The sequence below is a fragment of the Eutrigla gurnardus genome (assembly GCF_963514095.1).
Source record: "Eutrigla gurnardus genome assembly, chromosome: 10".
NCBI lineage: Eukaryota > Metazoa > Chordata > Actinopteri > Perciformes > Triglidae > Eutrigla > Eutrigla gurnardus.
Window position 1 is genome coordinate 24241018 of NC_139924.1, and position 25442 is coordinate 24266459.

Sequence of the window (25442 nt, forward strand, 5' to 3'; positions counted from 1 at the left end):
GCTGCTGCCCTGTGTCACAGCACACGATCCCTCACTATGTTAACTTTAGCAGAACGGAGACGTATGCAGAAACCCAAACCTTGAATATGGTAAAAAGCTGTCCAGTTGAAATCAATAAATCTAGTCTAATCAGAAATGTGCAGGTTTATTCTTGTTTATTCAAACTTTTGCAATATTTGAGTATTTCCAAAAGCAGGTGGACTGATTTTTGGATTTATGTACAGTAATAAGCTGTCGAAATCTCTCAGATTCCACCGATGCACTGCTGTTTAAACTTGAACCTTTGAAAGTTTTGAACAGCATGTGACTCTCATGCAACAAGTCTGAGAACAGCACGTGAAAATATATACTTCCCCCTCAGAAAAAGGTGGTCTAGGGGAAAATGCACAGTATTTTCTATTTTTAAATACAGTACGATGATCCTCAATAAAACACCGCTGGTTGTGTGTGGGGTCAAATGTTTTTTATATGCACAACTCTGAATGATAATGTATAACTAGAAAAACCCCAATCTCTGACTCTGAAGTTACACAGTAACCGAATGACTGATGTAAACTAATGACTGAATGCTTCACAATAACTGCAGCTTCCGCTGTGACAAATGTTGTATCTGTAAAAAATATATTTATTTAAAAAAATTACAGGGCTTATATATTTTATCATACATGGATAATTTTTTAATCAAACCATTATCAACTTCTCTCTGAGTTCTTACCATAAAAAGTGAATTTGGAAAAACAATTAATTGCAATCCGTGTCTTATTTGGCTCCAGCTTGAACTCTTTCATGATGAACAACCAGCTGAAGGGACGACGAATTAATAACCATCTGCTGCATGCGAAGAATAGCTGTTTGTGACCAGAGACACTTTGGCACAAACATTAATGACGGCTGAAGTCTTATTAGAGGATAGACATGTTGACATGCCAGGAAAACAGTCTGTAACCTCAACCTCACTAACACACAGCTCTACATGTGATATCAGTGCTATTAAACAGCCTGCTATGAACACAACTCAAGAGGAAAACATCAGTGCAAATAGTCACTCGCCTGCTCCAAACAGAGAAAGCCAGAGAGAGACAAACCAAACAAAGGACATAGCAACTGTTCAGTTACATGCTTGACATGCACTCCCTCTACTGTTAAGTAGATTTAAACATACAGTTCATTCTTTGTATGTAGAATTCATCGCTTCATAGTTATAGCACGTTGATCACAGCACTGTTGTTCTTAAGGTATGTTTGCTGAACAGCTACTACTTTACTCAGACGAGGATCTAATGATATGTTGTGGTTTCTTTCTTTTGACAAATGTACTTATTGTAAGTCGCTTTGGACAAAAGCGCCTGCTAAATGCCCTGAATGTAAATGTAAATGTAAATGTGGGAATGCATAGGCTTCACTTTCAAAACGAGCAGGCAAATCTCCCATGTACAGTTCTCCTTAGTGTTTGACACTCTATATGCAAAATTATTCCACAGTTTTGGTTTGCAAATCCTGCCCTGGGACGGAAAATAATGGCACACATATAAACACATATATGTCTATTAAAAAAACACTTGGGCTTGTAAAAAAGATCATACCTGAAATCACAGAATGAATATAAATAATTACAGCACTGACATTTATACCAACTTATTTACAATCAAACTTGCAGTTAAACAAGGCACAGTAATTCAAAAATAGTGCAATACCACTAAGTTTGACAGTGGATGTCCATTGTAAGTCCTGAGAGGTCATGCTCTGTTGACTGCATTAAGAATGGTCTTAAAAGCCAAATAAACAGAATACACAGTGAGATTAACCATGTGACCTACAGCCACAATGGGTTTGCATGACTGTGGGTTCTTGTGGTAAAGATGCATCGTAATGCAACATTTTGACTTGTGGGAAAATCACACAAGTCTGACACAAACCACCTACAGTAACGTAACTGTAGGAAGTGTTTGTTGACCGTCTCACTTAAATGACAAAGAAATCAAGTCTGTTTTTTGAGCATTTGTTCCTAGTGGCTTAAAATCATGTTTAGGGAAACCGGATCAATGTACATCTGGCCTGACTCATCTGGCTCCTGGTCGTATAAAAACTGTCTGAACACGTTGTACACCATCTCCCTGCTCAGAGTTAGGTTTCTCAGCTGATCCTGCTGCTGTTCAGGCATGACAAATGTCAGCTGGTAGTCGGCGATGACCGACCCGTTCCTGTGGGGAGAGTAAAACCAAAGTTCACGCATGTTTCCCTGTTTAAAATGTACAAACGACAAAAGGAATCATGTAGTAGAGTGTAAAGCGTTTTTACCTGAACGCATATATCTCAGCTTTGGAGAAGTATCGCCCCAGAGCAGGGGAGGATCCGTAGAGGTCAACGAGCTGAGTGGAGCAGGTTGACACATGCAGGAGCAAACAATGAGAATAAATGTGTTTGGCCGATACCAACATACTTTCACTTTAGAAGGCTTTCACAAACATTTTAACAGGTTTTTGTTTTGTGAAGCTGTGTTGGCATTACTGCCTTCATTTAAGTAGCTGTTTTCATTTGGAAATGATGGATTTAACATCTATACACTCGTCATCTATAGATGAAGTCGGCTATGCAGTGCTCACCAAATAAAACTATAGTGGCAAATGTGATTATAGAGTCAAAGTTAAACCTGGAGTAACTCAGATGAGGTAAAAGTTTTAGCAAATTGGCAATGGAGGCAAATACACCTTAATATCTTGTTGTATTCACTTTTCTTATTTATCATATTTTGCTAATGCATGATTTAATGTACAACACATTAATATTACTTGTTATGAATGGGTTATACACTGTAAATAATATAGCCTCATCTTGCTTCAATAAGACAAATATTTACTTTTACCATTACCATTAATTAATTGCCTTACTGTGCACGTCATTACACTGTATGTAAATACATCCAATTAATATGCATGTATTAAGTACATTATTAGAAATACAGGTCAGAATTGGTACAAACCTTTTCTTGAAGGTCAGCAGCGAGTGCTTGGCTTTCATTGGAGGAAAGGGTGAAAAGTTCCTCTCCGAACATCAGATATGGCAGTTGGAAGCTCCCGTTGAAGTATTGAGGAACTTTAAACAACGATCGGTCAAAGTTCTCATCCACGTCCTCGTGGATCTCTGCTCAAAGAGAAAGTTGGAGAAAGCCTTAAAACCATATTACAGCTCAACATTTTAAAAGGGGAGCCTCATCTTACACTCCCCAATATGCAACACACTCATCATGAAACCTTACGTGAGCACACAGTCAGCGAAATCAAAATCACGGCAATGATGAGGAAAAAGATGAAGACGATGATCATCCACAGTCTGATTCTCGGGAAGACAACCTCACACAGCTCTCTCTTTACCCTGCACACAGAGCTCATCTAAAAGCAGAATGAAAATGGATTTTCAATACGTTTGGTACAATAGATATAACACAAACAAACGGAGCATGAATACTTGCAGAAGGTTATTTATAGCTGCTTTGGTTTTGAGGGGAATGGCTGGGAAAATGGGTGAGTCTTCCCACGATAACAAGTTACACTTCCTTTATTCCTAGTGTAGGAGGACATTTCCAAGAACAGCAAACCATTTTTTAAATGAAAAAATATCTATATCTATACCTCTTGAGGAGTGTATACATTTCCCAGATCCCTTTGAGCGTCTGCTGCATATCCAGAGGGCATCGCCTCCCCATTACAACCAGAACTCTGACAAAAAAACACAGCAGACATGTTACTTTCCTCCCTTTCTCGGGACATGTTCGCTGTCACCAAAACATATTTTCCACAGAAATTGACTAAAATGCATGTGTTATTCTGACTTCAACTAACTTTTGATGGAAGCTCACCTGCACAGAAAGCAACCCTTCACCTTCTATTGCATCAGGGATCCTGTAGGCCACACCATCTCCATTACCTGCCGTCACCTGGGAGAAGCCACATATTGCGAAATACTCCTATGAAATGCTAAACACCACAACGAGATTTATTGTGCAACATGATGAGGAAGAGGTAACACAGAACAGCTAAAGATGATTTACATTAAGTTAGTTACAAACAAAAAAAAGTAGTAATGATACAGTATATGGACATTTTTAATTATTAATCACAATTTTGTGTGTCATTATGGAGCCCATTATAAACCTACCCGTTCATTAGAAATATATCCTGCTCCATCATTCCCATTCGTTCTGAAGGTCGCCAGCTGAATGTCCATGCTGGTTTGCTTCCAACTCCCAGTGCGAAAATGGGAGGAATTTATTGTACGCCTGGCTGAAGTCCCAACCCGGAAGTGGCTACTATTATCAACTTTTAATGTTGATACCGCAGTGTCCGCTTGGCCGTAAACATCCCATCCGGTTGAATTTTAAAAAAAGGAGTCGCGAGCTCACATTGTTCGACCTGACAGCTCGAGGAGGAGTTCTTTGATTCCTTCTTTCTTCCAGTCGAGGACATCCGGTGCCTCTTCCACTGATCGTCCTTCCCAAGCCAGCCAGGTGAGTTCCTTCAAGTTTCGCTACAGCTGACGTAGGAAGGCGTCATCGAGGAAAGGAATGGGAACGGGTGGGAGGAAACGTTCACACAGTGTTATGACCCGACACATCGCCGGTGTTCCGTGGAATGTAAGCACCGTACTGTGATATACAACCACTTAACTCTTAAGCTATGCAGTCTTTTTTAATTATAACGAATACACGTATATGTGTAGGTATTTGAAGTAAACACACGTGACCCCCCCCCCTCCCCTCGGGTAAAAGCCTCCAGGATTTTACTACTGTTGCCTTAACCAAATGATTGTCTTCATATGATGCGTCAAAATGCCTGTTGGCGCCTGTTTTCTTGCTGTAGCCTATTTGTTTATTGGCCTGTCTAGGAGCCTTTTCAAGCTGTTGACATTTTTTTTTCAGTTATTGTGTTTGCATACAGGTAATGACATAGGCCTATCAAAATATGTCATAGTAAAAAAAAAAAAAGTAAATTTGTATATTTTTGGGGGTAAGCAACATGTACAGTGCACCTGCACCCACCTGCTGCTACACTAGAAATAGCAGTAAAAAAAATAAATAAACATGGGCCTTTTGATAAAGAAGTTAAATGTATTTTTTTATTTTTTATTATGAGATTCAAGTCACATTCAAGTTCAATTGCACTTTGGGGATAAAATAGCTACCCAAGGGACAGAGATACATTTTTTTTTATTCTTATTGCTGCATTTCTAAATGGTTACCAGTAGAGGTCGACAAAGGTTAACACTAGTTTCCATAGCATGCTAGTAATGCGTCAGGCACAGCTAGGGACATTTTGTCCTAAAAAGATCACATCATAAGTAGAGATATCAAAGTAATCTTTTTTTTAAATAAATAACATGATTAATTTCAGTATGATAATTGTTCTCTAGCTTTTCTCTGGAAAATGACTAAATGTATAATAATTATCAAGGTGTAACTGGTCGAAGTGCAATAAAGCTGTCGATCAAGCTGTTTGACGTAATCTAACCTAATCTATAAAATGGAATTTATTAAAACCTCATCTGAGTGAAAACGGCCTAGATAGTATTAAGCATTGTCCTGGGCAAACAATTGTCTTAGGAGTTAGGAGACACATAGCATGAAGTATTTACTGGCAGGCCTACCAGATATTCACCAACACACGGTTTTGACTCATAATGACTCTTTGAACCCAAATATTTGACCAAACACATGTAATGTTAAATTTGTTTTCTTACAGAAGAATGAAGCGGTTTATTTTCTTAACATTTCTGTCCATAACTGCAGAGGATCTGAGCCACTCCACAGTAGCGCATAGATATTTTATACAAAATGAAAGACAAGCATAGAATTAGACCAATTTACATCAAAAGAAAACTACATAAGAAAAGTACATAATTTCAGCTAAAGTGATAGGAATTTGATATGAGCATACCCGTCATTTTACATGTATACTGTATACCCTGATACATTTTATATATTTATATATTTTGCCTTTTGTAAACCCAACATTCACTATTTCCAAAAGAATGGAAAACTTCTGACATTGATGTCTTTACATTGTCTTTGATTTGTAAAGAAAGAAAATGCAATTTGTCACAAAAACATGAATCTGTTCATACAGACTTGATACAATATGACATAAAATGTCCTCCACCAGATAATGGATGTATTATCAACTGTGATGCTTATTTCTATGTGCAGAGAACAGCTGTGTCTCATAACTCTCCAGTGTTTATAGACCTGTTCTGTGAATGACCAGGAGAGGGTGACAGAGGGACCAAAAAACATAGCACGTACCAAGAAATTAAAACGTGTGTAAATATATACCGGTATACAGTATGTATAATTTTTTTTTCTCCCATTAAAGTAAACAATTAGGCATCTCCTCCTTCCCATTTGTCTCAACACTGCCCTCTGTCTGCATGGCAGGGCAAGGCTCTGAAGGCTGCTGTTGCTCCAAACCCTCTGAGTTCTGGGCTTGTTCGGCTTCCTCTTCTACCCCCGTATCGTCCCTTTCATCTGGGTCGTTCTTTGCTTCCTCCTCCTCTGTTTTTTCACAGTCCCTGTCCTTCTCATCAGCTTCTTTCAGACCTTCTGGATGTCCATATTCAAAAACCTTGTCCACGTCCCCATTTGGTCTGTACAGTTCACATGGGGACAGAGCACTCCCGAAGGCTCCCGCCTCCTCTCCAGCTGACCTCCTGTGCTGTCTCGTAGGCAGGCGCCGTTTGAATGATAGTCGTGCACGAGTCTGTGTGGAAATAATGACAGAACCAGCAGGGAATTTATCTCATTGTTCTAAACAAAAAAAAACAGTAACCAAAAAAAAAACAAGGCAGTTTGGATTTATACGACAACTAGGAATCGATTTTGCAATGTCAATTTATTTGTATCATCAAATGATTTGTTTAACTGTCCAACTCTCAGCATATGCGTGAGAGCACGGCACAAAATGCTACCAAGGAAGTCTAACTAGGCTAAGGGGATTAGATCGTCAATCCTCCTTGCAGCAGCACTCATGCACTACAGGGGCATCTTGGTCCAGCTTATCCCAGACCTGCTTAACCAGACGATGCAGAACCCCCGCTGAGAAACACGTCAATGGGGACGGGGACCACGTGTGCGGCTATGACGTCATAGCTCAGTGTGAGAAACACTTCAGGGGCCTTCATGTAACAGTAGCTCATATTTGACAACATGATCAAGGGTGCTCTTCAACACGACGCAGTAATACCACACACTTGTCCGACCTCATTATAAGGAGATGTTGTAATAAATAGCAGGAGTCCATATGTTTACCTTGTTGATGCTTGGCAGGGGGGTGCCTTCGGGAGGGCTGTCGAAGCTGACCGGATCCTCGTCTTCACTGGACAGATGTGAGGACAGCAGGGTGGGGCTCAGGGGTCTCTGCGGGCTGCAGGGTGTGATGGGAGACAACGGGGCTGGCTGGAGCTTCGCCTCAGGACTCTTGGGTGAAGGCAGCAGAGTCGTGGGTGACAGAGCAAGATTGGCCTACAGGGGAAAAGGAAGATCCTGAAGCTATGACACTATAATCTCCTCAATACATTGTGTTCTAATAATAATTAATAATCTTAATTGTAAAACAAACAAAAAATAAACACTGGCCTTAATTATTGGAATTAAATATATTTAATGTGTTAATTTTTCAAAGTGAACATACTACAAACCTAAAGTGAGAGAACGAAAGTACATCAAATCTCGATTTAGTCCCAAAACCATGGTATCCTACCTGCACTGGGGAGAAGAGGAAGAGGGAGAAGCGGCAGCCCTTTTGTCCCATGGCTGCCCACCGTGTGAATTGCTAACTAATGGAAGGATGATGGTGAGTTTGTACAAAGCTGGGTGGCCCATGATCCAATTAGTTCATTAATCTGAGCCAATTGTGGCATCAGGGACAAGTCCTTCCCCTTTTTCCTCAGCACGAAAAGCCCAGGCACCAGTGTCAACCCAACAGTGGGTGGCAGTAACGCTCCACATCTTCATCATATAAACTCCTGAATACTTCTGCCTGTATACATCCTGTAATAACAGCTCATTGGTGAGGCTGGCATTTGTTTTATTTCCTATTTCCCTCACAAAATCTTCCGATGTTGAATACCTGAAGTTTCTCAATGATGGCGGAGTTCCTCATCTTGATTTTAAAGGGGTTTGCTGGGGCGATAGTTTTCTGCAAGTGAACACAGTCGGTCCACAATTAATGAAAAGACATTCACAAGATCATCACAACCATGTTTTATTCATTTCACTGGAAGAAAGACAGAAGCACATCTTCTCCAAGGTTTAGGCAGAAGAAAAATAGATACATTGTCAATTTCTACTGTCATGTCGGACATTGGGTCAGTAAAGATAGAAAACAACTTACATCTGATTCATTCTCTTCCGTTTGGTTTTGCAACGTAAGCGAACAAGGAGGTCTTCTTCGAAACGGCAACTATAAACAAAAAGGAGGAGGAATTGTGAATTGAATCTGTAATCATTAGGGATCCATATGTATTCATCAACTATTTAAGTATTACACTATGTATGTGATGCACCGTTCTTCTACGGCAGCTTAACATGACTGTTTTTTGTATATTTTTGTATGGATACATCTAAGATATGAATAAAATACCTCGCCATTTGATGGGGGCATTGGTAGAATGTGACCTTTGAACCTTCCAGCCAGCTCAGCCACAGATGGCTTGGAGGGAGAATCCTATTGGAAGAGACGGACAAAACCCTTTAGGTTAACAACAGTCTCCACATATTGTTTGCTACATTTTTAAATGATGTATTGCAAACCTGTTCAAACAGAATGCATGATATATGCCTTTTAGGGCAGCTTAAAAAAAAAACCCAATACATTCTCATTAAGTAATGGCATGAGTTCACTCATGTGCAGAAAGCAAATTTTGCAGCTGAACAAGGAGGTCTTCTGAGATAAGTAATTTCACTTCCCTCTTCTCAACAGGCAAATGCACATGGGTTGCGAAACACAGCAGTTAGGGGTGAAAAAAACAAGTTCATCAGTGTGTTTGGATCAATGCTGTCCTTGGAGGAACTGTTCTCTTGCTGAAGAGTGTATTCTGTGGGTTTGGACACAGGAAGTGATCCCCTCTCTCTCTCCACAGCTGTTCAACATCACGCTGCAGCCTGTGACAGGAGGGACCTGTCCCTGCAGCCTCACGCTATTATCACTTCTTGGCCCCTTCACTTTCTGTCCCTCCCACTATATTCCCAAGCTGATTGCTAAACTTCCCTCCTCTGCTCCCACTCCCCTTTCATGACCATATGTGTGGTCGAAGTGATACGTTGTCTGATGGCTGCAGGCTGTAATGTGCATGATTGTGAGCCTTGAAAACAACACTCCAATATTACTGTTTTTCAGGTTTATTTTGGCTATAGGTACTTGGCTTTTTTTTGCAACATGAGCTGGGCCTGGGCTGCAGATTCTTTTGCAACATGTCACCATTTAATGATTTGCATTCTACAGTCACTGCATGTGGCGCTCCTCCCTTTCTCTTCCTGGCTTTGATGCTACATCTTCTTTCCATCCTACTTTTATTGTCCACCAAAAAGGCTCACGCCTTCTACTCACAGCTGCCAATCCTGTCACATTTCCTGGGCGTGTGCACTCCCTGTTCCCTGCCTGCGCAGTTTGAGCCGTAGCACATGGAAACCGGGATCTCCCAAGCTTCACAGATACACACATTCCACAATCTTATCACAAGCTTTATTTTCCTTTTCCCCCTTGTTCTCAACATGACCTCACCACCTTGCTCCCTCCACCCAAACGTATTAAAGCATCAGCTAGTCTGGTAATGCTTCCCTGCTTTGCCCGTGCCCTAATCCACATCCCAACCCTTTTCCTGAGTTCTCTTTTCTTATCCGTGATAAACAGTAATCACCAGAGACCACCCACCCTCCACGCCATTATTTTGTAACCTTTAAATTGTTTAACTTTTTCCTGTCCTTCAAAAACAAAGGCATCGTTTGGAGCATAAACTCTAGTCACAACAGTGCAAGCAAAAGAAGTGTTTATTTAAATCACTAAGAAAAATAGTTTGTGTCAGTTTTACTTAAACTATATTAATATGACAGCAGGGCCCTCAATCAATAATTTCTTTGTCTCATTTCTATTCCTGACATGGTTTAAAAAGTCGTGATAAAACATTATATTCACATGCATAAACTTTAACTGTTAATGTTTAGTAGTAATTATCACTTACTTACAAAAGTGACTTAAATAAAACGTGGGAGCTGCAGTCAAGACTTAAAAGGCTTCAGCTGCATTAACTATTCAGCAACTTGCTCGTTTTAGAGAAGGTCATTTCAGAGCCATTAATATCCTTCCATGCATATTTTCAAAGCAAGCTCTTATCTTTAATGAGCTTCTTCATGTCGAATGAAAATGTCATACTCAATGCAAATATCTCCCAGACTTAAAATACACGGACCATGCATACAGTATGTAGTCATAGACGCAGTTTTAATCATGTTTATTCATGTTAGTTCAAACGTACTCCTTTATTATAGAACTACAGTATAGCATAGTTTGTTGCAACCTTTTTATCTGCTATGATTTAAACAAGAATGTTATTTCAGCCGTCTTATGCAAAATATACAATATATAAAGTCTAAATAACTGAACTTATTGAATAATGTGGCTTTTTGTCTTTGTCTTTTAATTATAAATGTTATGTATAAACTGTTGGGACTGAGATGACAAAAGAGTCCTGTTTTCCCTATGAGTCATACAAGGCCTTTGGTTGGTTATCAGTATGTTTAACTCAGCTGGGACCCCAAGCTCTGTGGAAGAGTGGGAAATTTTGGTTCACTGCAGGAGAGAGCAGGGCAAACTATTTCTGGGGCTCTAGCCCTGGGAAAAAGCCCCAGAGCTGTGCAGGCAGCCTGGATCCCAGCTATGCTCTGTAACCCGTCAGCTCCTAAGAGAGTGCCCCTGGAAAGGCAAGACCACATCTGTAACATAATGTAATCTAGCATAAAGAGAAATCGAGGATGTCTAAACTAGGAAATACTGGGGGGGAAAGCAGTGCCTTACCCATGTGATTCAAGTTTTCCAAAAAGGGGCTTGCGTCGACGCTAAAAAGAAACAAGCTATTTCTGAACTTCTATGGAAACAGATCCTTTAGCTCTTGCTCGCTTGCTTACACACACACAGTACAGATTCAATGCACTTTTTCAGGAGTGTCATAAATGAAATAATTTCCAAGTTTGAATCCCTGGGACAGTTGTGAAAATCTGGTGTGGTTAATCCACAGATATGTGGATTAGGCTCTATCATCTTATGGTACTAATGTGACCATAGTGTCATATATCTTCAGTGAGCTGTGTTTGGATAAATAGAGGTAAATCCCAACCAGCATCTTAATTTCCAGGCTGTGGATATAGACACGAGGTTTATTGTATGACCAGCAGATGTGGAAAGAGAACACAGAGACAAACGGATCACACAAAGCCTGAGACAAAGATTGTCTGTTCCTGTTATTCCTATTTCCAGAGGCAGGGGAGAAGAAGCACATGATATTCGTCTCAGTAAGTCCTAACATATCTTGCTTGATATAACAGCGGTGGTCAGAGAGCAACATTAATCTACCATGGAGCTGAAAAAGATGATGTCCAGCTCAGGATCTTTAACCCATCTCTAGGAACTCTCAATCCTCATAAGCTCTTGCTGCTGAGCCCCAGTGAAAATCTGTGAAGATAAATAAAGCACACCAAAGTGCAGCTGTTTGAGCGTACGCTTGTTCAACAAGATGATCCAGCCTAATGACTTCAGTTTGAGTGTGCAGACATTGTTTGCATAAGTCAGTGTGTTCTGCCAGGGGGGAAACCACCTTAGTGAGCCGAGCCCTTCTGCATACACTTGTTAAGTGGTAAGAGAGCAGACGGGCACCTTCTTGCTTGCTGCCTTTTCCAGGAAAACATGATGTGTTTTTGGACTGGACCTCATCTGAATATCTCACTTTTCCACTGCCCTCTCTGGCACTGTGTGTGTGTGTGTGTGTGTGTGTGTGTGTGTGTGTGTGTGTGTGTGTGTGTGTGTGTGTGTGTGTGTGTGTGTGTGTGTGTGTGTGTGTGTGTGTGTGTGTGTGTGTGTACGCAAGACAGGCCCTGAATCAGAGGGATGAGGTAAACCCTCATCTACAAGGCATTGCTGCCCCTGCCCTCAAAGGAAATGGGAGGTGCTGCAGACAGACTAGTACTGTGTAGGGTGGGGAAACAAACATGTCATAAAATAATAAGCAATCAGAGAGAAGGAAAATAAATCCAGATGACCATCGAAAAACAAAAGCTGCTCACAGAGTTAAACTTCCAAAGAAAGACCACAAGACCAATATATTTAACTGCAATTTGACAAAATTATGAAGACGGGAGAACAGACAACAGAACCAGGCATGTCTGTGGAATGCACCTTGATATCTCAATGTGATAACAGTAGCCTGCTTAAAATATTCTGAACTGTTCTGAAAAAATGTAAACATGTCGCAGCAGACAGTACGTACTGCAAATGTTTGAACCGAAGCAAGAATAAAAAAAAAAAAACACAAGCATCTGTTGGGGGTTCTACATGGTGTTCTGGTATTCTCATTCAGTCTGATCCAGCAATCACAGAGACAAAAACCATCTGGCCAGTGGTTCGTAGAAGCTGAGTAGCACAGACATGGGCTGACTTCATTCAGTGAAGCCCTGCATCTGCCCCACTACAGCTTTGTACGGGTCCCACAGAGATCCATTGCCATCCGTTCATCCATGGCAGGCTTGGGGCGTCGCAACTTTAGGACCAAAATTAATATTCTACAATCAGGAAGGAATCATTCCCCATAATGAGTAGTTTTATTTCTCATACATTGTGTTGCTATGTCTGTCTTTTTAGACATGTCTGACTTTCTTGTTGCTGTTTTTAGAAGTAAAGTCAAATATCACAGTCCAGTTTCCAAGCCACTCTGCTGCCCTTGTGGACTTGTCTCTATGGTAATCTGTTTACTGGGTTGTCTTGGTTGCAGCCACCAGTTAATATTAGTATTTTTTTTGTATCTTCCAAAAGATGAATGAATTTCTAACTTGCAGCATGCACCTGCGCCCTACGCCAAAACCCTTACCATAAAAATCTCAATATTTGCTTGAATAAAAAATGTCATGTACATGCAAAAGTACAAGCATCTTGCAGCACTTATTGTGTTTGCACTACTTTCTCCCAAATAAGGAAATAGAGAGCATGGCTAGTCGCCAAATCTAGGAGCGGGTGTTTGAGGAGGTGCAGCCTGTATGGTTTAACTGTTCTGCAGGGAGATTTGGAAGTTATAAGTTATAAAGTCATGATGATATTGTGTTTTTGGAGTTTCCACTTCCTCTGTCTGGCTCACTGTTGCCCAATCCCATGTGCACATATATTTGTAGGCTTTATACTGACTAAATTCAACATGTTTGACAATCTGCAGATATCTGAGACAGCTTGAAGCCTGTCTCTGCCTCTCTGACTCAGTCAACATGTATCCATCCATGACATAACGTCCCTGAAAGTCAACAGCATGTATTTTCTTTTACAGACCACAGCGTTCTCCTCACTATCTTGTCTGCAGTTCCCACCCAGGCTATCTCTCCGGCCCACGCACTGCTCCAGACTAAAACTCTCAGGGGGGCGCAACCTCATCCCTGATAGCAGGACTCAGAGGAGGAGTACACTTCATCATGTATAGTGTGGCTACGTCCTGTAACCTGCAACCAAATTATATACATGTTTGAGATAAAAAAACAACCACTTTGCAATTAAAATAGCTATGAAAATAGCTATTAAAATTGCTATGGGATTATGAGGTGCAGGCTTCCACACAACCACTTTAAAAGAGAGGTCAGCAAGTCAAATACAGGCAACAAACCAGGTAGTAAAACTATCCCACATGAAACAATATGATTTTCAAGAGTTGTATTTTGGAATAACTAACACATACTGGAATCAATTCAAACGCTTCAGGCAGCAAGTCACACTGGAATTTCCAAAGACGGAGAGCTGCTTATTTTTTAAGCAAATATCTGTTTGTATGAGCCTGGTGAACATATCCTAACTTTTACAATATTTCATGACCTTTAAACAATTTTCTTTATATGCCATGTTTGTCTAACCAAAACACATTGTGTGTATAGGTCTGACAAACATTATCAAACATTTGCACAGACATATTTGAATGTTTTGAAACCTGCATTGTTTACATTGACCTTCTTCACCTCCCCTTTTATTTGTGACTTGTGACATTACATCAACTAGTGTGTGCTTAAGTTACTAGTTCACTTTTATGATGAGTGCAGCCTAACTCACATGGAAACAACAGTTCATTTTTGCCCAAAACGTGTTCTAGTTAATCACCAAGGACACAAAATATTTTATGAAACAGTGCAGACTAACTGTGGTAACTACAGTGAAAATATGAATATTCTGCAGAAAGGATCCAGCTCTTCCGGCTGTTTGTTTCTTCTGGTAAAAAACATGCCAAATAGACAATATGAGAGAAAGCTGATGTGGTTTGCAGGATGTTGTAATGAAAAAAACACAAGAGGAAGCATCACTGAAATCTGAGTTTTGAAATTCATATGACTGTTTATGATTATTTAAAGAATTGTTAAAAAAAAGCGTATAAAATCAGAAGATATTTAAACATTATATATGAACACAGATCCAACCATAACCATACCGTGAATTAGAGATGGGGCTAAAGTTTCTCAGGCTGTTCTTGATGCTGATGATCTACATTCCACTGAGCTTCACGGACAGTTAGGTGTCTGTTCATGTTAAGGACATAGTGAACCATTCATACGGCACTGAAACACATATAGGTTAATATACAGCCTCAAACACCTCAGACTTCATCGGTCATGTCATGACTGGACTGCAAGGATTATAGTGTTCGTAGTAGGTATAAAAGTATTGGTTCATAAGAACATATTAATAGTGTGACACTATATAAATGCCATACTGTTGTAAAGCAAATTGGGAAAAACAGACTCATGAGTTCCCGTGTTATTGGTCTCTTAACTTTACTATGAATTACATAATAAATGTGCACACCATATGGTTGGCAAGGCTTTCCCAAATATGCTGTGGTGTTGTTTTTCCATCAGAGGAAAACCTCCCTCACAACCCGACATACACATATAACAAATCCTCAGGTGCATCACACAAAACATTTCCAGTTCGTCCACTTCATAGCTTGTCGTTGCCAAACAGGAACATTTTAAGAAGGCTTGCTTTGGGCAGTTGTAAATCAACTGTTTGCGAACATGAACGGCTCTATCCTGAAGCTAGAAACACACACAGCAGTGAGAGGTGATGTCATCAAAGTGCAAAGCTGAAGCAGTCTGAATGACGTGAGTGTGAGACTGACTTTACAGGCTAGCTCGGAGCTTGTTTACAGGCGCCTTAGGCAAAATGCAGAATGGAAAAAACTATCCTAGCAAACTCAAAATCCTCCCAACATCTAACATCTGGGACAACTGAACCATTTTGCCTCAATTAATTTCAGGTAGTGCTTAAAGTATTTCTACAAAGCCCTTAAAATCAGGAAAAGACCAATCTAAGACAATATGGATTCATATCACAATATATAATATCAATATATTGTCCAGTCCTAATTCCAGGTGTCCAATTGTTTACTGACAGCAGAAATAAAAATGTTAGCCAAAGAAAGTCCCCTAAATATATACATACTTTTTTATCAATCTGTCATCTTTACAAGATTTGGAGGCAGTCCAAAATCCGTTCTCTCACTTTTCGCAACGGGGAAAGAACTAAGTTTTTAAATCCAAGTGGAACTGACTGAGAGCATATCTGAGCCCTAACACTGGACGGTGTAAGTATAGAGCAGTTCTGTGGCAGATTACTAATGTGCTCTCTCCAGTGCCGTGGGGGGAAAAGATGGGCGTTTCTCTTCCTATTTACCACATGACATTAAATACTTGAGAAAGATGTTAAAAATCAGAGGAAACGACTTGTTTTTCAGGGAGGAGGCCACAAACCTGGCAACAAACCCTGCATGAAAACCATGAAGACGCACACTTTTTAAAGGACAGCTGGACCCTTTGATAAGAGAAAGTATGGCTCGTCAGCTGAGGGCTCTATGGGTGGGACATTCCTGATGATCAGACTTAAAACCCAAATGCAGACTTACAGTGCAGACAGAATCAACTAATGGCATTTACTTCACTTCACACAAACACTGACATATCTGTCAGCTCCCTCTCCCCCCACTCACACTATGGTTAAAGCCTACTTTTAAACCTTTTAGCCTGCAGCTCAAACAGAGAGCCAAACAGGTACCATGTTTACGTTGAAGTGTGTGTGCGCGCGTGTGCGTGTGTGTGTGTGTGTGTGTGTTCATAACAAAACAACTACACCCTTAGGAAAGAGAGGTGAGTCAAAATATGTATAATAACATAAACTGTTTATTCTAAGTAAAGAAATATGGTGGCAGATAATATCAAAGTTAAAAAAGTAAATACTGTCAAAGTCATTAGGAACGTGTACAGTGGTGGGAAGTACTTCAGGTATAAACTATTGACACAAATGTAATAATATTGTATGTTAAAGACAGGCATTCCCTCCAGGAATATCAAAGTAATAACACAGACGGTTAAAAATACTATACTGGGCTCCTATGATGTAATGTTTTTATTTCCACCACACATGGAAGCAAAAGCACATTAAATGTTAAAAACATCTGCCCAAGGGAGCCTAAAGTACAGGCGACCACAGACGCTCAGAGCCATAGAGTTGTTACCTCCATCCTGGGGAATGTGCCAGAGATCGTCCACTCCTGCCCTTTTCTGTTGTTCGGCCTGTTGGAGCAATCTGTCCGCTAGTTGTGAGGAGACCGAGGAGCGCAGCGGTGCAGAGAGGAGCGCTGTGTTTATATCTGGAGCCAAAGCAGCCTCATGGAGGAGGAGGAGGAGGAGGAGGAGGAGGAGTGGACAACTTTTACGCGCGTTTGGCTCCTTCAGGGCTGTCAAGTCAGTCAGGTTCAAATAAATACTACTTCTCTTACAGACTTTCAAAATAAAAATGGAGCTTGGTGGGTTTGGCAGATGCCAACTGGAATTAGAAACATGTTTTAAGTGCAGCCAAATAAGCAATGACTGGAGTGCACGACCAATTTAGATGATCAATTGTTAGTGTTTACCACTAGATGGCTACCGTGGCATACCTTTAAATCAGTCTATTTATCCTTGCTCGTCACCATATGGAGCTTTAATGCTCACCAGAATACATAACTGCAACTGTTTCCAATAAAGTTACCAATCAATCTAAGCGTCAGTCCCACTTTCTATGAGCCAAACTGTTCAAATAAATCTTTTTTCAACCATACTTGTTATACCTTTTGCTTGAATCTCCCTCCATGCTTGTAAATATTTTTACTTTTATTTTGAAGGCAGTCTTTTCATAACTGTCATGACTCAGCTGGGTGACAGTGTGTATACTGTAAGGCACGTGTGGCACGTAATAAATGTTTATTTTTCATAATGTATATTGTCATAACCTCCCTGACTTAATTTAACTTAATTAGAAAAAATGGACTAACTTCAAAACAGATCATCTTTGATATCTTTAGGAGTTAAAAAAAATAGACATTCAGCCATAATATCAGATGCAACTCCTTGATTTCATTTAATTTACTTGACATCACTTACAACATTTTGTTTAAAAACAAGTTGTGATCTGGTTTCACAGGTTTAAAATCCACAAACAGGTTTGTGTTGTTTGGAGAGTTTACATTTTTCTCTCATAGGCCTAATGGCCAACACTTCACAGTGAATATAAGCCTCTGAATTGCAGGGAACTACTTGTAATTTGGAGAAAGAGCAGGGCATTGACTCTGCTGTGTGTAACACAGTTCATTAAACAACGGAAACTCTTAACCAAAAGCTTTAGAAGACAAGGTGATTAGAGCCCTACATGAAGCTTATTATCATTAATACTGCCAATAAAGGCATTTAAAAGCATCATGGGAGTGCCTGATGGTTTGTAGAAGCCAAAGACACAAGTGTGTTTGTTGTTTGGGTTTTTAGGAGGAGGAGAGAGAAAGAGATGACAGCAGCAAGGCGTCAACAGAAACCAGCAGGAACGATAATGAACCCCTGCAGACCCTCTGGAAGGAGTTGTCCTGCAGACCCTTCTCCCAAATAACCATTTTAGTGCAGCTTCCTGAGGCCACATGCATGGACCAGCAGGCACCGGGAGCCAAGCAGGAAGTGGATATGTGATGCTGATAATTTGTGGAAATGGGCTGAAAGGGGAAGCTGGTAAAGAGCACAGGGAGTAGTGAAAACCAGGAGTATTAAACTAAAAGAACACTGTTTATGTAGTTTTAAAGCAATGTTTGACCAATCTAAGTCACAGGGAATGTTTGATATTGCTGTAATTCATTTTTTACCAATAGTCACAATTTGTCTCTCCTGACAACAGTAGCCCTTGTCTCCCCCCTCTGGTGTAAAAGATCATTACACTGAAATGATGTTAGCCTGTGCAGCTGAATCAGAAGATAATCAAGGGTCATTTGGAGATGGATCTTATTGCAAAGCAGTACCGTTTTGCATTACAGGGTTGTATAAATCCTCGTTGTTTCTGCCAATTCAGTCCGTTCCATAACCCCCCTGTCTTGTTTGGGGTTTAGTATTAAATCAAGTTCTTTTAACTCTGAAGGCTAACAGATGGCTCAAAGCAAAGGTGGTTTATATGTGAATGCTATCTTGCTCCATCCATAGGAGCTCCCCAAATGAGGGGAGGAAGAAGTGGTGATTAGCTAAAATCTTGCCTCTGGCACCAAATTGGTAGGATGGTGCCAGAGACAGATGCAGCCAAACTCTTTGCTTGCAGATTTAAATGTTTTGTGCATGAATTATAACATATATTTTCATCTCAGTTACTTAATAACATAACATATATTATCAATGTAATATCAACTGTTTGATTATTTGTCAGATTTGCAATAATAGTATTTTTTGCTGAGGAACTTCTGTCCTAAAACACTCAAATTATTACGTGAATTATTTGTATTATTCAAATAAATCACCGTCTACGTATTACAGATCCAAAAGACGAGAGGAAGAGGCGTGTGCAGTATGTTAAAGGTTTGCTGACGAAGAAGTCATGACCTGAAAAGTTGAGTCAAAACAAACAAACTGTATATTTCTAATGCTGAATGATTTGAGGTGGTGTGTGGAAGGCCCGAGGGAGGTGTTGACAGCTCTGGACGAGCCTCTTATAGACACTCTCTTCATTATCAGCAAAGAAAATAACCATCAGGGGAGTCGTGCTGCTTGCTGATCTTTCCCTGGGTGATGGCAGGATGGTCTCTGGCATATAAGCTTTTACCCGCTGCTTCAGACAGAGATGAATGACTCAGTGAAGTAAGTGTCGTGGAGGATGAGTCAGCCCGGAGCGACTCTGTCTCTTTGTATTTGTGCAGGCCAAGGCCCGATGATTCATTGGCAAAATCACGAGACTTCCTTTTCTAAAGAACAAGATGGATAGTCTACAGCACCTGGAAACCTGGAGTTTATTTTGGGATTAGACAGTGTTCAGGTTAAAAATACAACTTTGACGTTACCTTTCTTTGCGAGTGTGTATGATGTACAAAAGTGTACAGTTTGTAAACCAGAATACAAACATCTAAGTAGAATAATGGCGTCAAGATGTGGAAGCAATAAAAGCAATAACCTCTGCTGCTGCTGCTGACAACCTAATATGTTTTATTTTCCCTTTGAAATGCAGTTAGCAGCCATTACTTTGAATATGGTGATGCAGGGACGTCGGTTGCGAGCCTAAATCTAACTCAGCGGGCAGGTAATATAATAGCTGTGTCAGATTATAGGATGGCCGGCACGTACCAAACCTCAGGGCTCAGGTGGCCTCTGTATCTCACACACAGACATCAACTGTCCCATTTTCATAGTAATCTGCTTTTATGAAGTTTATGTTCCATCTATTCACTGGAGAGATCGTACACAACGCTGTAAACACACACACCTACACACACACACAAAACCTGAATACCCAATCTAGATCTGCACAACTAATGGACCACAGCTAATAGATTTACTTGTTTTGTTTTTCTTGATTTATGAGAACGACAAACAAACTGTATGATAACAACCATTCGCCATACATTAAACAAATTCAATCTTGAAAGGAGACGAGACTACAATTAAAGATGATACATGAGCAGTCATTTCAAATGTGGCAAATGTCATCTGTCACTTATTAATCAGGGCTGTTTGTGAACTCAAACAATGTTCATTAAGCGCTGACACCAAAGAAACAAAAACATGAAGCAGCACACAATGTAGAGGTAAATACTTTTGCATGAGGCGTAACAATGAAACAGGAAAACATAAACGGCAACTTGGAATGCACTGAATTGTAATTTCTTTGACAAAAAAAAAAAAGTGACATTGTTGAAAAGCATCATCCAGTCACTGTGAACAGACTTTGCATTGAAGTGTAGTGGAGCTCTCAGCCCTGCTTTCTTCTTCAAAGATAAAATGGAACAAACATCCTCTACACATATTCATCAAGTTTCCTCTTTAGCTGCAAATCCTGAACTTTAAAGAAAACCTGCAAATCTCCCTCAGGCGATGAAGTCAAACAGGCCTGTAACAAACACTGCTCAAGAGCGTGCTGAAGCCCCTCAGACCCCAGTCAGGCTTTCATTCAGGGTGGAGATGTGGTCGCTCACGCAGAGCTGCCTCTGGCCGCGGTGGGTTGGCCTGGGTCGCTGGTGCAGCAGGAAGAGGCGTTTCGCTGCAGCCCTGTACTTCCGAGACATGAGGTTATAGACGACGGGGTTGATGGAGGCGCTGAGGTAGCAGAGCACCATGGAGGCCATGTTGAAGTTCTGGCTCAGCATGGCCGTGTCGTAGTCGTCCGACTGGGCGAAGAGGTTCCTGCCGATGTGGTAAGGCAGCCAGCAGAGGATGAAGGCCAGAACCACCACCACTAAGTGGGAAATAAAGTTAGGAGGGGGAAATGAGTTTCACTTAAAAGTGGATTTAATAGCGTGGAAAATTCTTAGGATTAATACCACTCTACACCCATAAATGAATGTGTTTCATAAACACTCAACTAATCTGCCGTATTAGAACCGTGTGGGAGTAGTTTGATCAGACTTAATTGAAAGCTTGGCTAATTGTTGTGTTTTATATTCAATAGACCCATGTCAGCTTAAAACTAGTGAGAGGATTAATATGGATACACTTCTGAAAGCCATAAATCTCAGTGCTGGTATTGAGCAAGAAGCCCCTGCAGATAAAATTACCATCATTGTGTCTGACGGGGGCAGTACTTTCAATAAGGACAATAAATGTTTAATCAATAATTAAAGAGAAGTATATCTAGCCCACATGAGCCTAATAATTTGTGAATTGAAAATACCCATTATCCAAGGAAGACATACATCATGGACTCACAGAGTGAACAGATGCCACAGTCTTGCCGCATGAGAACGGCGATCATCGAGTGCCTCCTGAGATGTGTGACACTGGCAGATTAAAAGAGAGCCCGGGATTGTGGGACCGTGTACATTTCTATTATAGTTGATTTATGGAGGACTCTGATGACAATTCAATTTGGGGTTCAACAAATGTGGATACAAATGGCAGCAAGTCTGACAGCGTGAGCTCTGTGCACTGTGTGCTCCGCTAATGAACCGCAGTAATATCCTAATGGATGCATCTTGATTAAATATTTGGTGGATACAGATTGGCCTGGCCACGGTCCTTTACGGTAAAACAGGGTTTCCTGCACAATATGCCAGAGCTGCAAATTAAGCCAATCATTATTTGCAGTGGCAGGACATGATTAGCTTCAGACAAAACAGAACAATTAACCAGCTGATATTGACAACAACACATATGGCACCATTATGCTCAAACCTGCAGGATAAAAGCAACACAATGCCCCTTGAAAGCACTTACAGGGAGCTGGATTTAACAGAATAGGTTAAACTGCTTAGGATTGAGTAAAACATATGGATTTCTGGGTTTTACCTGCTGTAGAGACAGTAGCAGTCTAAATAAGACAACCAGACTAAGAGTCTCCGTTGTGTTGACTTTAAATGACACCTGAGTTTTATATTCTTTCACTCCTGAACCTGAATTGTCCACCATTTTAGTTCCTGGAAAAAGGAAAGCAAAGAAAGATTTTAGAAATCAGAAAAGACACACTCACCTAGAATCTTGACTGTTTGTCTGTGTGACCTTTCACGGGCCAACGCACAGTGGCCTTGCAGGTCATTTTTGCTTTTCCACAACTTGCACCCGATGGAGCCGTAGAGGAAGATGAGGCAGAGCATCGGGCAGAAGAAGTAGGTGGTGGACACCCAGAGCATGATGTGCAGCTGCCCGGAGCTGATGGCGTAGTTGGTGTGCTTGCACTGCCCTGTGTTGTAGTCCAGGTGTGTGTCATTGTCATACTCCACGCCAACCAGGAAGAGCGTGGGAGCTGCCGAAACCAGAGCGAAACCCCACAGGCAGATGATGATGTACTGGACCCTGCGTCTGGTCACCACTACCCTACTCTTGAGGGGGAAGCTGATGGCCAGGTAGCGCTCAATGCTCAGGGCTGTGATGTGAAGGATGGTGGCAGAGGTGCAGCCCTCGAAGATGTAGTGATAGAGGCGGCACACCACCTCCCCAAAGAGCCAGGGCACATACTTCCACAATCGGTAGAGGTCAAAGGGCAGACAGAGGAAGATGATGAGGTCAGACACCGCCATGCTGGACAGGTAGAGATTGGTGGTGGTCTTCATGTCCTTGAAGTGCTGGATGATGAGGATGGTCATGGTGTTGCCCATCACCCCGATGATGAAGATGAGGATGCAGATGACAGTGACAGGGATGAGGGTGGAGGTTGGGAACAGTGAGCCCTCATAGTGGTGGTCGTCTATGTTGTACTGGTTCTTGGTCTCTGCTCCACCAGCATGAAGGTCCACCTCAGGTCTGGTCCAGGGCATGTTGACCTCCAATAAGTCGTAGCACAGCAAAGTGTGAATGTAGACTGAATAAGCAGCCGAGGAGAGAAAAATAGACCATTACATGACTAACATGTCTTTTTAAAAGCTGTATCTCTTTAACTACACATTATGTCGCCTTCAACATTTCCGCTGACGTGCTGTGGAGATTTTGCAGATGTTGTGTTCTGTTCATTTATGTACATTATGGACATTAATATCCTGGAACATAAAGGCTGCATTATTTTTAATCCATTAGTGTTGCAACGTAATTGCACTGCATTACCTTTAAGCAGTAATATAAACTCTGACAAAGATAAACATGCAATTTATTGTTACACAACTCGAGTGTTTCAAAAATAAATAAAATAAATACCTGGAAAAATATGTTAAAGATATAGCACATTTCCAAAAAGTTTTTAGCTTCAATATAAAGGAAAAGCAGCATGTAGTAAAAGGGCTAACACTGGCAAAACAATCCTTTAACTTCAACTGGAAAAGCCGAGCGTAAAATAAATCTTTTCTGGTGACTTTACCTTTGAATCTCAGCTGGATCCCTCAAACCTTTGAACTTGTTTGGTCTCTCTTGTGTTTCTGTGGGTCGATGGAGAGCACCAGCGGCAGCAGCAGTGGAGTGAAGTGGCAGAGCCGGTCCCTGATGCTCAATAACCAGTCGAGCTCTGGTGAAAGACGAAGAAAGGAGCACCTCCTCCACAGTACCCTTAGGAGTCAGGGAGCAACAGGGAGGTTCTCTCCTGTGTGTGTGTGTGTGTGTGTCTAAGTAATCTTTGTAATCAAATGAGGAAGGGACAGATGACGGTAAAGGCATACAATGGAGGGAATAATATTTGAGGGAACCCCCACCACCACTGCTGCTCCTCTGGGAGAATAAATGCAGATTGAGGAGAATTATAATCCTGATTGAGCATAAATACTTATGAAATATACATAGGGATCTAACTATTAATGAATGCACAAATCACTGAAATCCCAGCTCGTTTGCCAAAACGTTTGGAAGTAGTCACCTTGTTCTCTTTGATTAATTGTCCACCATCCCAATCCGTCTCTGTTTGGCTTCATCACTCCACACATCCACCAGCTGATCTCTTCCTCTTCAACCTCACCTTATAGCAGGCTTGTTATAATAAACCTAACCTCAACAATGTTGGTTAAAAAAGGAATGCAACTCTAAGAATTGACGTATTGTTTGGTCAGTACTTAGAGGTGTGACCACGGCCCTAAAAAGGTCAAATTTTGTCTTGGTCTTCCACCTGGTCACAGTTCACAATATAGGAGTACACGCTTAAATTTAGTGTGACCCACAGCAAGTTAGTGCACAGTGTTATTGGCGTCAGTTCTGAGGTTTTTGGTCATAAAGAATGACATTCCCCAACTAGTGCCTTGCAAGTAAAAGGTGAGGAAGATGGACAGGGGTGTATTTTCAAATCCTGATCTACAGGTTTTCCTATTTTGTGTCCAAAGACATTAGTCACCAAAGCCTGGCTGACCTGCTGGATGACCAACAGTGTACTCTGTTGGTTCAGAGCCATTATCCATTAGATCTAAATGAACCTTTGTAACAAGAGTCAAGCTGACATCGGGGTGTATTTGTGTATTTACACTGAGCTGATCCACAGCCGGATGCACCACTCGGACCTCAGAGGGGCAGGAATGTCCCTCCTCTGTCATTGTTTACTCCTGTCAAAGCAACACGACAGGGAAAGCTTGTTTGCCCTTTTTAATGGGTTTCCAGGTTGTCTCTCAACAAGAGCCAATGTTGTACACAGAATGGTCACCAAGAGGAGTAAGCCCACTTTCACCCTCATTAATCATGGCTCTCCTGCTTACACCGTATGCAGTGAACAGGAACTCGTATATCTTACTCCAGGAGCTTTCATTACACACCCACACATGCACACACGCGCGCACACACACACACACACTACTGTGAGGTGAAGCAGCAGTGTTGAACTCTAAAGACACAACAAAATAAAGAGCAGGCAGAAGATCCCTGTAATGATGTTTGAGTGGTAGTTGATAATATTCTTCTAAATGCTTTGGACACAATTTTCTTGTCTGCAGATGCAAATTGAAAGAGGATAAAAGTAGGGAAAATGGGAGTAGACCCGAGGAAAGAAAAGTATACAAGTTCTTCCAAAAACCAAGACAAGCACCAGATATTAGAACAACAGAAACCAGTGAATGTTTAGTGATTTTGCTTGATAAATAACTTAACCTATTAGTTGATTACGGAATAGCGGACAATTATTTTTTTGTTACGGATATGGTTAAAGAAAAGTGATTAATTGCTGATTGGAACTATGTTTGAGGATTTTAATTGGCAGCCAATGAAAAACAAGTCTTATCACGACTGTTATATTTGATCAGTAATCCAAAGACAAACATATTCCAGAACTTCAAACATGA

General features: G+C 40.9%; 3 protein-coding genes across 3 annotated transcripts; all 3 read right to left on the minus strand.

Annotated features, from left to right (window-relative positions):
• Positions 1–604: 604 nt before the first annotated feature.
• Positions 605–4514, minus strand: c15h3orf52 (chromosome 15 C3orf52 homolog). The gene is made up of 7 exons (XM_084018880.1): positions 4155–4514; positions 3856–3933; positions 3629–3715; positions 3256–3388; positions 2980–3140; positions 2298–2368; positions 605–2200 (listed from the first exon to the last, which is right to left on the minus strand). The coding sequence occupies exons 1-7, from the start codon at positions 4221–4223 to the stop codon at positions 2005–2007; spliced, it is 795 nt and encodes a 264-aa protein (XP_083875006.1). The 5' UTR covers positions 4224–4514; the 3' UTR covers positions 605–2004.
• Positions 4515–5709: 1195 nt separating this feature from the next.
• Positions 5710–16941, minus strand: LOC311019916 (capZ-interacting protein). The gene is made up of 6 exons (XM_084019578.1): positions 16791–16941; positions 8630–8713; positions 8381–8449; positions 8117–8185; positions 7297–7509; positions 5710–6748 (listed from the first exon to the last, which is right to left on the minus strand). The coding sequence occupies exons 1-6, from the start codon at positions 16794–16796 to the stop codon at positions 6359–6361; spliced, it is 831 nt and encodes a 276-aa protein (XP_083875704.1). The 5' UTR covers positions 16797–16941; the 3' UTR covers positions 5710–6358.
• Positions 16942–19556: 2615 nt separating this feature from the next.
• Positions 19557–23018, minus strand: mlnr (motilin receptor; the record flags this gene model as incomplete). The annotated part of the gene is made up of 2 exons (XM_084018886.1): positions 19557–21004; positions 22235–23018. The coding sequence occupies 2 exons, from the start codon at positions 23016–23018 to the stop codon at positions 20697–20699; spliced, it is 1092 nt and encodes a 363-aa protein (XP_083875012.1). The 3' UTR covers positions 19557–20696.
• Between the last annotated feature and the right edge of the window lie 2424 nt (positions 23019–25442).